General features: G+C 38.6%; 3 protein-coding genes across 5 annotated transcripts; 1 reads left to right on the top strand and 2 right to left on the bottom strand.

Moving 5' to 3' along the window:
• The first annotated feature begins 1,623 nt into the window (after nucleotides 1-1,623).
• On the top strand, nucleotides 1,624-5,150 carry LOC117156150 (hexosaminidase D). Its single transcript, XM_076620269.1, has 2 exons — nucleotides 1,624-2,109; nucleotides 2,231-5,150. Exon 2 carries the CDS (start codon nucleotides 2,280-2,282, stop codon nucleotides 4,029-4,031), a length of 1,752 nt encoding a protein of 583 aa, XP_076476384.1. The 5' UTR covers nucleotides 1,624-2,109; nucleotides 2,231-2,279; the 3' UTR covers nucleotides 4,032-5,150.
• On the bottom strand, nucleotides 5,128-7,112 carry LOC117155502 (ras-related protein Rab-28). The gene is made up of 4 exons (XM_033331551.2): nucleotides 6,980-7,112; nucleotides 5,967-6,152; nucleotides 5,618-5,851; nucleotides 5,128-5,542 (listed from the first exon to the last, which is right to left on the bottom strand). Exons 1-4 carry the CDS (start codon nucleotides 7,052-7,054, stop codon nucleotides 5,318-5,320), a joined length of 720 nt encoding a protein of 239 aa, XP_033187442.1. The 5' UTR covers nucleotides 7,055-7,112; the 3' UTR covers nucleotides 5,128-5,317.
• On the bottom strand, nucleotides 6,760-12,747 carry FipoQ (F-box/LRR-repeat protein FipoQ). 3 transcript variants are annotated; one of them, XM_033332946.2, is made up of 8 exons: nucleotides 12,058-12,747; nucleotides 9,658-9,857; nucleotides 9,219-9,493; nucleotides 8,865-9,131; nucleotides 8,421-8,790; nucleotides 8,138-8,341; nucleotides 7,836-8,053; nucleotides 6,760-7,755 (listed from the first exon to the last, which is right to left on the bottom strand). In XM_033332946.2, the coding sequence occupies exons 1-7, from the start codon at nucleotides 12,166-12,168 to the stop codon at nucleotides 7,918-7,920; spliced, it is 1,563 nt and encodes a 520-aa protein (XP_033188837.1). In that variant the 5' UTR covers nucleotides 12,169-12,747; the 3' UTR covers nucleotides 6,760-7,755; nucleotides 7,836-7,917. The 3 variants fall into 3 exon arrangements, with proteins under 3 accessions (XP_033188837.1, XP_033188845.1, XP_033188854.1); XM_033332954.2 differs by lacking the exon at nucleotides 12,058-12,747 and adding an exon at nucleotides 11,412-11,574; XM_033332963.2 differs by lacking the exon at nucleotides 12,058-12,747 and adding an exon at nucleotides 9,987-10,391.
• Between the last annotated feature and the right edge of the window lie 174 nt (nucleotides 12,748-12,921).

The following is a 12,921-nucleotide window of genomic DNA, read 5'->3' on the forward strand; positions in this document are numbered from 1 at the left end:
GCATAAGTCAGGTACATTAGTTAAACGATACAATGATCTCGGTTCCCCTGCGATACGCTTGTTTTTTCTGTCACGCAGCTGCATGCATACTTGCGAAAAAACTGTACAAACATAGATACAGCGTCTACATACATACGTGGACTTGAGTCATGATTTCTGAATAATCGTTGAAGCCGAGTCTTTGTCTCGGTTCGGTTGCTATGAAAGCCCGTCCACGCCTTCGAGACTCGAACCGATGTAAATGCGAGAGAATTAAACACATTCGTTTGATACAATCGACCCCGCGTTTTTTTCGTTTTTGTCACCGATAAACGTGCCTCGAAAAAACATCTCTCGTGGGCTCCAGTTCGGAGAATCTGTACTTATCATAGAATTTTCGAAGAAGGTCGTTCGCGTCGTTTAAAAATGATTTACATCGATCGTAGCGTTTATTTTTATACCTAAAATGTTAGGAGAAAAATGACGGGCTCGAGATAGCTTTCCATTCCTCCGTGCACGTTTATTGATCGCTGACTGCACAGCGTCGAGGATCTACTGCGCAGGAACGGCGTAATTCAAAATCCGACTTTCTCTTCAAACACTGGCAATAATATTTTCCCGGAGGACAAATATTTTCCCTCTTATGTGTCGTATCTTGTTCAAAGAATATGTACTATTTGTTTTTCGAAAGAACGACCTTTACTCCCGTACTTTTAATGATGAATCATTTAACCTATTCACATGCATCGATTGTACGATAGACGCAACGACAATAATTCAATTTCGAGTACAATTGGGATACAAAATTGGCTACGATAAATGTTATAACAAGTTGGAATCGCTAAGGTCGCAAAAACGCGCGTTATTCCAAGCGCGTGGTTTAAACTTCCGTAGAGTGGCATCATTAAACAGCTTTATTGTCTAGAATTATTCCCCTACTCTCGTCATAACTAAAGAGATGTGAGTCACGTTCATTAAGTATATAACGGGTGGTCATGCACAGTTCGCGGAAACTGGAAACGAGATAAAGGACTAGGATTTAAGATTTCGCTACTAAGGATTCGATTACACGGCTGTGAGCCTCTCCGGTTTCGCTCGTCTTTGATTCTTTTCTTGTTAAACGTACGAGAACTCTATTTTCGTTCTTAGTTTCACGCCCTTCGTTCTGCATTTTATGCGCCCAATCAATGCGCCTATTTTCTCCGTAAATTAAACGAACACATTGAGTACTTTGTTCACACATATGTTACTCGACGATAAATAAAAAAGAATGTTTGAAGAGTCGAAGTGAAATTGCGACGTAAGAGTGTGCCAGGGGCATGCCTTGATTCAACATCATCGCAAATTATCATGGTTCTGCTGGATCTCATTAAGTAAATTCGATGCAGAATGACGAGCTTGTTATTTATAGGTCAAGCTCGTGACAGTGGCAGCCCTGATTTCGTATCTTTTCTTCTCACGAAATTTCACGATGCATAAATATGGATTATTCGTTTATAATACTTTGTCAATAATAATATATGTATATATGTATGTACGTAGTTCGTTCTAGAAGATATCGACATGATGTTTATCACATTATATTTATTGTCTCCTGATTATCTTGTAGATACATTATTGTAGACTGCAAAGTTTTATCAAATTTGTAACAATTAGTAGTTAAGTGTAATGAATCTTGCAAGTATTCTGTGCAGTGAAAAACATGAATGTATATAGTTTAGGGAATATCTCTCTTATTTTCGATAACGTGATATCCAATCGCATAAGAATACACATTGTAAAGTCTGAAATGTTCCTACGATATTTCAATTTCAATTTAAATGAGATATGTATGTAAATGTTTGATTTATAAGTTAAACAATCCAACGGGATGAACGTACCAATATAAAATATCTTATAACAATTTATATTAGCAGGCGTTTATCATCGTATACAGTTGCCCAGCCTGCTTCTTGATAGCGTTTATCACTATATAGCAGTATAGCACTATATAACAAGGATTTATTATTTCTATCCTTCTGTCATTAATCTGTGATAAGGAAAAGAACTGGTGTCGTTTCTTTGCAAATGCAATTAATTAGATAATATTACATTATTTTCTGATGATATCCTATTTGACATCCATATTATGTAAGTTCAACTTGAACGAGCTTAAAAACAACAAAACGTTGCTTTACAAGTACAAGTGCCGATATTCATTGGAAAGAACAATCAACTCGTGTTATAAATAATAATAACTTTGATTAAACAGGAGTAATAATAAGGTGACTCAATCTTGATGTTCTGCTGGACTGACAATCATGACACGACTAGGAGGCAGAGCCTCTTTAATGATCACCGTAATGATCAGTTTTACTCTGTTGATTGTTATTTATCATATTCTCGATAATGAGGTCAAGGACATCACGACCAATAAATTAAATCCACAGTTTAAGATCGAAGAGGTTTATCCATTGAGCGACCTGACCGAGAATCCTCTTAGCATTGCCAGAAAAAAACAAATAGAGGCTCAAATAATGGGAAAATTGAAAAGCGGAGGAGGAAAGCTATTCAACGATATTAACTATGAAAGATTGCACGCAGAAACAGTTCCCTTGTTTAAGGGACATAAAATCGTGCATTTAGATTTAAAAGGAGCTCCTCCAAAGGCAAGTTATTACAAGTACCTGCTAAATTTGCTCAAAAATTTAGGTGCCACTGGTATACTTATAGAATACGAAGATATGTTTCCTTTTGAAGGAACGATACAAAATATCAGCGCAGGAAATTGCTATACTAGAAAGGACATTGCAAAAATTCAAAAGATAGCCAGTAAGAATAAGCTTATAGTCATACCATTGATTCAAACTTTCGGTCATATGGAATTTGTTCTCAAGTTAAATCAATATAAAGACTATAGAGAAGTTTCGAGGTACCCACAAGTCTTATGCCCTACTTACAACAAAACTCTACCATTGATATACGAAATGATAGACCAAATAGTAGAAGCACATCCTGATATAAAGCATTTGCACATTGGAGCTGATGAAGTTTATCAGATAGGAGAATGTTCCAGATGCTTAGATACAATGGTTAAAAGACAGTGGGGCAAGAAACAATTATTTTTGGATCACGTTTCAAAAGTGGCAAAATATATAAAAAATAAGTATCCAGATCTTGTTGTTCTTATGTGGGATGACGAATTTAGAGAAATATCATCCGATGAAATAATAGACAGAGGCTTGCATTTAATGGTAGAACCTGTCGTTTGGAAATACACCACCGATCCTGGAGCATCGTTGACAGATCAATTGTGGAAAAACTACGCATCGGTTTGGAAAGATATCTGGCTCGCTACAGCTTTCAAAGGTGCTACTGCTCCAGATAGATATTATACCGATATTGGTTATCATATGGAAAATCATCAGCGTTGGTTGGAGATTATCAATAAATATTCTACTGAAATTAAATTTAAGGGTGCGATCTTAACAGGGTGGCAAAGATACGATCACTTTAGCGTACTGTGCGAACTTCTGCCATCTGCTATACCCTCGCTTGCTGTAAATTTAGCCATCCTGCAAGCTCCAGACTTATGTAGATTTCCGATAGAAGTACCTGCTTCAGTATTACAAGCGCTAGAGTGCGAGGCCATCATTTCTCTAAGTATTCCAGAACCTCAATATGGTTGGACCAGATGTAGTTATCACGGTGTGTCTATTTATGCCGCTATATTGCGGCTGTATTCTTTGACTCAAGCAGTTAGTAAAATGGAAGAGGATAACACATTTAAGGGATGGTTGAAGCCGTACAATTTAAAATACTCTTTTTCAAATCCTAGTCACGTAGAAAGAGCGGTTGCAGAACTGGATAAATACAAGACGGAGATAAAGTATATTGAAAAAGAAATAAGAACAGCTATGGAAAACATATATGATAATTATACTATACAAGAATGGATAGAAACGTATATCGCTCCTTTGAACGAGAAATTCACTCAACTATGGGAGGCTAAAGAAAAGATTTTAGAAAAGAACGTATGGCCAAGAAGACCACTAACAAAACCTATCTTATAGTTTAATGAATGAATAGTTTCCATAACGTGTAATATGAGACTGAAGATCGCACTAGAGTAAAAACAAAAGCGACGTATTAATCGAGACACTTAGAATCTTTGTTTTATAAAGAGACGAGTAATCGATGGTATATAAAGTTTACCAAAATTATAATTTTGCACGTTATATCTCTAAAATATATAGAATATGCTCTATATCTTAATTCAAGCGGGTGATCAAATTCTATCGACTGCACCGTCCGTAAATTAGTTTTCCATTTTTCCTTTTTTGGATCGTCTAACAAACATTCGATTGAACCCGTGATCAATGAAAACTGATCTTAATTCGTGCACTCGAAGAGTGAACTAATTAGAGATGAAGTGTTAATTTAAAAATTGATCCTAAAGTTGATTAATTATTCTATCTTCTGAATTGCTATCTTAGGAATTAATTCCTAATGAAAAGGCCTCCACTAACTTACTTGCTATTTATTAACATGTTTTATCGTTTAATACTTCCGACGGGCATCTTACATTTATGTTATTCAAAGCTAATTGTTCTAAGAATACGCATATACCGCGATCTTACTCATTCTTGTTTGTTAAATGACGTGTTCTTCCGTTGTATACATTCTGTTTTGTATATTTGTTTTTTTTTTGCATATAGTTTTGCATGATTAGTGCCATTAACAATTAGGTATAGAAACAAACCTGTGAATCAACAATTTATAAAAATAGAGATACATCTGCGAGTCGTTTAATATGGACGAACGAGTTTTCTCTCGGTGTTTAACAGGCGAATAAAAATTTATTCGTTTACCATCCTGTTTTACTTAATCTTACGATGTTCAAATGCGATTATAGAGCTTCCTTTATCCCCTGATTTCTTCACGGATCAACTCTCAGTATCGAACGATCTTTTCCCACCAGCATTTATACATGTATGACAAAATTACCGAGGACTTGAATACAAATCTATGGCATGTACTCAATCAACGGTGTATGTACATCACTGTAACGAACGATGCTACTATTATTGTAAAAGTATTTTTAACATTGTTACGTCGATCCATATTAACATTATTACCGCAAGTAGTAAGATTTTATCAATAAATAAATTTGTTTTTAAATCTACTACGAAGACACCAGTGGTTTATTGCATTGGCCCCTCAAAGTATAAGTAATCTCTTGTATACGGTAAGAAAGTAGCGAAAAATATTCGTATGGACGTCTTATGTACAGGTGAACCGTCCTTGACGTTCGACAAAAATATCGTATTGCAAAAACCACTTTTCGTTACGGTAATTTTCACTGTAGCAGGCAAACTGACGACTTTGAACCAGGTAAATGGGGATGAAATGGTATTTGAGTGTGCTTTTTCGTGGGGATCCTTTTCACGACCTTGTGGATGGTGCTCATGTCCACTGTGTCGCCTATTTCTGCAATTATTATGGGCTTGTGATAGTCCTGATCTGTTTTCGTCAATCGAACACCCAAAATTTGCGCGGCTAAGGTCACTATACACAAAGAAACCTGAAATGAAAACCAGTTTTTTTTAAAAAGGAAGTACAGGATATTGCTCCTCTTATTGTTTAAAGAATATTTTACCGCTTCACCGGTTCTAGCGGAAACATCGTGAGACGGAAATCCATTGTCTGCGGCGAATTTGTGTGTTCGATCCTTTTTCACCGTCCTCTGATGTTCCATGTCGCATTTGTTACCAACTACGGCCATCAGCGGTCTTTCCTCGTAGTTATCGCTCAATTTTCTGATTTTATCTATCCATTCTTCTAGAACTTCGAAACTGAAGCTATTGGTGACGTCGTAGACTAAAAGGATTATCTGAAAAATATTGTTTTTCCTCCTGTAGAAGAACAGCTGATCTAGATTTTTTTTTTTTTTTTTGTGAAATGATGTTTCTACTGAAACGTATGTCGGATTAATTCCGTTTTCTTACATGAGCACCGAAGACGTATTTGTCCAGCATGTTTCCGTGTAACGCAAGACCGCCGACATCCCATAAATGTAGATTAACGTTTTTATAAAAACCAACGTTGACGTTCTTCAGGAAGAAGTCGATTCCAGATGTTGGCGTGTACTGTCTCGTGAACTCGTTATTGCAAAATTTCTGAGCGATGCTCGTCTAAACAGGGATCCTTGAATTTCAGTTATCCAGAATTGCTATTCTATCGTTACGACGAGAGAGAAAGAGAGAAGCTGTGGTCCTTTTCTGATTAAAGAACAGCTTTTCGGTTTCAAGAAACGAAAATAAAAAGATTCTAAAATAAATCATCGACTGTCGATCAATATACATAGTAATCTTAATAACTAAGGGTTCTCGGATCAGTAGAGTGTTGCTCGGGCATTCGATCGTAACACGGAATTTCTACGTCGATCGAAACTCGCGTGTTATGCTTACCTGCTAATTAATAGCTAGAAGTTGTTTGAGAACTAGAAGTTGTCCCTGTTATTGAGCAAAAGAATTTTGACGAAGAAAAGAATTCAAGACAGACGTGAAACGGCTCGAGTCACGAATACCTAATTTTGCTCGGACTACGCGTAGACTATAGACTCTAATTACTAAAGATTTATTGCTGACAGTGTATGACACTTCGAGCGACGAAGATGTCAAAATGGTTATTACCGATAAAGTAAAGCGCAATAAACGTAAAACGTTCTATACTTGCGAAAGTATGTTTAATTGTGGCACTGACCACGCTTCGCACGGAGGAAATAAATCGATACGTTGCTTGGTTCTTCGAAGCTCAGGCACTCTGAACTCGAAACAATTTAATCATATACATCGACGTTTCGTATGCGTATACCCTTCCAAAAATGTACGATCGAAATTCAAATCGATATTTTGTTACTTTCGCATTAACGCAAAAACAAAAGACTAGAAAAAGTACACTGTCGCATGGGACTTGGATTACACTTCCGGTTAGACGCCGGGGACATTAGAAAACTCACTTTGCCGGATCCAGAATCACCGACCAGCACGATCTTCAGCTTCTTTACCAGTAGGTCCTCCTCGACGTCAGACATTGGGGAAGATCGGGACAAAAGGAGCACGAAAGGAAGAAACGCGACGATTGACGGAAAGTTTCGGGAATCATGCGAAAAGTCGTGTCGGCCACGACGGTTCTGCGTCGACTATAATGCAATATATAAACGAAGGGTCTGGCATGTGGCTAGAGAATGAAATCGAGCGAATCGACCGACCGGCCGTGGGCAGTGCGACGTCGTCGTCGTCTACACGGCTGCATGAATAAATTAGCGAATAATCGATACGAACAGCCATGGTGCGTACCTCTGTCTCTCGTCGATATTATACTTGACAAACTTTTTCCACTGACGATCTTTCGATTAATTATGAATACCCTGTGACGTAATGGATCGAGGTCTTGTACTTGTACGTGTCAAGGTTTTTCGTAATAATTCTCATTGAGTACGTAGTCTTTTCCCCATTCTTTGTTTTCCTTTTCCTTTTTCTTATGCTGGTGTATATGTATAGTATACATATATAGCGTATATAGTACATAGGTAACGGTATGGTAATATCAAACGGTTCGAGATTCAAGGGTCAAAGTAATTCGACCTCTCGTCTACTCACGCTATGCGCTTGAAAATAGTGTAAAAAAATATGTATCTGTCTTTCGTGGGCAGGAGTAAGTACTTGAGTAATCGTAGATTCGTTGTTCGATCGTAATTGTCGTTGTTCGATCGTAATTGTCGTTGTTCGCTGGCTGAAACGAGAAATTTATTACAAATTATACGTTCCATAATATCTGTCTCAGCGTCTACGTTTAATCTTTTCGTGTATTACCTTCTTGATATGCTTCTTCGTCTCGGTGCTTGTATTTTATGGAAGAATTTATGTATGAATTAATTAAAAATCAAAGTAATAGTTAATTAAAAATCAAATCCTTATAATTTGCTAAGAGGTAGTAATTAGACACGCGGCAGCACGTTGTCGTACGAACGACCGTCAGTCTGTCGGCGCGTTCAAAATTGGCCTTTACTATTTCATAGTATCTTCCATCGCTGCAAGCGCATCGATTTTACAATTATAGAGCGTATTTTATTTATTGCCCGACTTCAAATATAATTATCCGGTTATGTGATTACCTCAAGCTTAAGCACCGTAATTTAATGCACTTTACACGTAGTATATCTATAGCCTTCTGACTTTTGTCGGAGAATCGGAGATTCTCGGGATCCCAGCGGAGTTCCAACCGCTCTAAATTTGGACAATTGTTAGCAATTCCGTCCATCAACTGATCCACGTGAATATTCACGCCTAACCTCTCCTGTGTTCCCATTACAAGAATTCTAAAATAAGAAACAGGAATTTCAAAGATATCTTGTCGTAGCATATTAAAGGTATTAAAGATCTAAAAATATATTTTACTTGGCATTGGTCAGTATGGGTAATACACTCTGCCATAGTTGATCGGTGATGTGAGGCATGCCGAATAAGGCGAGCCCCCAGAGTTGATGACCGTATCTCGACAAGAATTTATGCAGACCATCGTCGGTCAGGTTATCGGAACTATCCAGATCTAGAGCGATCAGGTTCCGAGGATTGCCGAGTTCAGCCCAGGCTTTTAACACGCTATCGTTGAAGCCGTTCAGCTGACCAGCGCTCAGGAAACGAAGACCTGGAATTCTGGTCAACATGTCGATCAGACATTCCGTTGACAGGTCCGTCCCGGTAACGTCCAACTCCTGGATGCTCGACTTTTCCCATTCTACCTGCATCACGTATTCGCTCTGGAGATCTGAAAAAGGTGCGTAACATTTCAAGTTTTGTACAACCGAAGGTAAGATTGCACGTTGATGAATATTTAGTTACTCGTTCCCTGCATGAGGAGACACTTTAATCTCCTGCTCCTTTGAAACAGAGTCTTCATGGTCGAGCCAGTGACTTTGGCACAGAAATTCACGGCCAAACATTCGAGCTGGATGCAATTGGAAGAAAATGCGTCGATGTGTGAATCGTCTACAAAATTGATCCCATATAAATTAATTACTCGCAAATTGGGGGTCGCTGATTTCAATTTGTGCACATTTATCACTTCGTAGATTTCCTCCTCCTCCTCTTCCACCTTCTCGTACGTTCCTGTAAGATTCTACATGTAGTTAGTTTCTCGTTGAAACAGGTGGCGGTATGATAATGATTCGCTTAGATTTCAAGGTGAACACGAACCTATAAGGTGAAGGATCTCCAAGCCGTTGATAAAATTGTAAATTTTTCTCATAAAGCCCTCCATGAAGATTACCTCTGACAGGCAGATGCACATGTACTTGAGTTTAGTCGGGAAGGCTTGCATCTCCGAAAAATCGTGCAGCTGCATGGCAGTGGAGAAGTCGAGAAGCATGTGAGTCAAATTTGGACATTTATTTGCCAATTCGTGAAGAACCGTGTGGGTGATCAATTCGATCGGCAATTCGATGTACCTGAGCGAAGCTCCAAAACGCGTGCTGTTACCAGAGAAAGTTATTTTAATATTTTACGGCTGCGTGAATCCACCATATCGCTACCGTTTACGAGTTATATTTTGGCAAGTAAAGAAGAAGTTGATTCTGGCGTGAACCTCGGACGCGAACGTTACCTGCCAACGTTATATCGAGAAAGTATCTACTACCTGATCAAGTGCAGCAGATTGTCCAAAGAATTCACGTGCAGTCCACTGATTTCCGGTCGCAGAGATACGTGTTTCCATAATCGCGTGTCGTACGCGATTTGCCGCCATCTTTTGCACACACGTGCTACCCTGCATATTTCGCGATGAGACAGATAACTGAAGACGTTTAGCAACACCTTGTCTGGCAGTTTTTCTATCGTCTAAAAAAATTGAAAGAACAATAATCCTTAGTACGAGACGCGTTAAACGATTCGACGGCTGCCTGGAATTAAAAGAGCAAACTCGAGTTGACGTCTTTCGTCACATCTTTGGTAAAGTTGACCACTTACTGTCCCAGCGAAGCGACTTTTAACCACACCGCCCTCGGAAACGAACATCTGAGACGTTTCCACGGCGATCTGACCCCAGACATCGACACCCCCGAGATCCATCTTGTTATTTTCTCAAAACGTACTCGAGGCAGAAAATTGCTTTCCCTTTGGAAAGATATTGTCACAGAGCTTACTTCGGTCGACAGGACGTTGATCTATCCGATCCGATGAACGTTTAATCCACGTGTGACGAATTGAACTTTGCACCGTGCGGAAAATTACCGATGTGTAAAGAAAAACGGGAATATTTATTCAACGACGAAGAAGGTTCGTGAAAATCGCGGCACACGGCAGATTTCAAGGAATCAGAAGTTCTAAGTCTTCGACGGGGATTTCTAATCGGATCGCGCCTGCGCGTCGTCCTAAATATAAGACTTGGAAGACCCGTCTCCGCTTTAATTTTAAACTCGTCACCTGCAGCCAAGGTACATTTCCTTCTGTTTCCCGTAAACGTCAGATTTTGGGCGAAGTTTAGGAAATATCCGCGAGTCTCACTACAGCTATTGTTTGAAACTCGTTGCGCGTGTTCATTAATAATAAAAGAGTTTCCAGAAATGCTTGTATAGTTTACTTGCAACATAACGTCGATGAAAATTGTTTTTACATCTGTTTAAAATCGACACAAGAAAATCGGGAATTTATTTGCCGATGAATTTACGTTTACCAAAATTTCACCTCTTCTTTTTCGGGTTTTCTTCCTTCTTTTGATTTCAACGGACGTCGTAAAACACTTGACCGCTGATATTTTGTCTCATCGAAGAGGGTCATAGGCTTTTTAGAAATCTGCCAGAACAGCCTGGTTGATGTAAGACTTGGAACTTATCCGACACGAGACTTAACAAAACACGTGGTATTTACACAAAGATATATGTACTACAAGAAAATATTTTCTTTTTTTTCTTTTTTTTTTTTAAGAATCCGAGTCGTTGTTTCTCGATAAAGCACTTGGACTCTGTTACCTGATTATCGATGTCATTGTTTTGGGGTATTAAAAAATCGAGTACTTCGATCAAATAGCAAGATGGATAAAAACGTCGCTCTAATTTTATTTAACGATATATCTATTTTATTTTTTTTTTTTTTTTTAACAATCAACATTTGTCACTGAACTCACACGTTCAGCTTCTATCAGAAGAAATCTCGCGTGTCGCATGATGTGATAACGAATTTAATCGTAGCGATCGATAACGTCACCGCTTAGATGGTTTCATCCGGTACAAATAGGATCTTTTTATTTTCAAATAAGCGCAAAGTTATTATGCAATACTAAGATGAACGCTCTTACGCGAACAAATTGCTAGCTGCCCAGCTAAACGTTCAAAATTGAATGAAATCTTTTCCATCAAATAGAACTATCGATCGATATTTTAACTAAATAATTACCACGCTCGACGCGATTCTTTTCCGATAAACGCTACGACCGACATCCTCTCTAGATATAGCATTCGTGGCGAATTCCACGTCCAGCTGATGCCAGGTGCTCATTCTTGGAAATGCAATTAATTACACCGTGCTGTACGATCGATCTAGGAAAAATCACTTTGAGCCACACCTTTCTCGATCTACACCGAATTATTGAAACCGTGTCATACGCAGAAATGTCGCAAAACAGTTCAACGTTCCTTCGTTCATGTCAATATATTTTACAGGCACTCGAGTCACCGCGAGTTCAGAAACGGTCCCGAGCCGGCAACCAATTTGTCAGGAGTTCGTCGGTTGACTGGACGATGCTAGGACTCATTTCAAACTGAGTGGTAGCTTAATTAGTTATAAATAAAGGCAAGCAGTCAGTCAGGCAGACATCAGGCAAAGATAAGAATAGATAGAACGCATTTGTATGTACATCCTACCAATACGATCTCCATCTTCTACGTGTCATAATTCTGATTTGCAAGTTGTAAATATAAGAAAACACGATATTGCAGATGTTCTTCTAAACGGTGCAAGAAGAATGCAAGATTGTTATTGCGACAACGTTTAACAAATTTTGTTATGACAAAGAAAGCTAATGTCTGTTCTGATAATTTACCGTATTCGATCGTTTTATAACCTCCTTCTTATCGTCGTCAAAGTTGTTGAGCTGTTGAAGCGCAGCTTCTACGCTCAGTACGTTCCAGTTGGACATTCTTCGTGCATCCATAGCGATGATATATCGGTTGATCGAGAACGAATTTAGATATCAAGAAAATAAGGTTTATATCGCTATACATATATCTCCGTACGAAAACAGCACACCCTAACATTACACTATTTACTGAAAACGCTACGAAAGAACGAATAAGGGCTTTACACTTTCACCATATCCTTTGCGATTTAGTTTAACGCGTAACGACACTCGAGCAAACGATAGGAAATCGTCGAATGAAATCTCACAAAAACGATTTGTTTATCACGAGTACACGGAGAAATACGAATTTTGGTAAAGAAGATCGAGATTGCGTACGTTCTCCTTCGTAGATACTTTCTGACAGAGGATAGAAGATTAAGCCATCGTTTAATGACGTCCTTCCTTCGGTTTACGAAAAATCTGTTGACGTTTGGATTACATAATTATCTTACGACTGTGATCTTGTCGAAGTAATCCTTTTTCTTCTTTGTTATTTTAAATACTTATCGTTGGTTAGTCGGAACGCATGCAACCCTCGATGCTTGTCGAAAATCAACCTAGTCGACCATTGTGATGTTCTTATGCTAAGCACCCTACGTTCTAGATCGGAGGTGAAAAATGTAACTAAAATAATCTTAACTTTCTGTCGATCCCTAAAATAGACTCGCTGGAGAGCTGTGCCACGCAAGGATGCACAGCCAACAGAGGGCCGTCATGGTACATTGCGGGACTTTTCGAAAATTCAACAACAAAAAACATGTTGAATTCCATTTCGGATTATTCGGC

Source organism: Bombus vancouverensis, chromosome 7 (assembly GCF_051014615.1).
Source record: "Bombus vancouverensis nearcticus chromosome 7, iyBomVanc1_principal, whole genome shotgun sequence".
In the NCBI taxonomy this organism is placed as follows: Eukaryota; Metazoa; Arthropoda; class Insecta; order Hymenoptera; family Apidae; genus Bombus; species Bombus vancouverensis.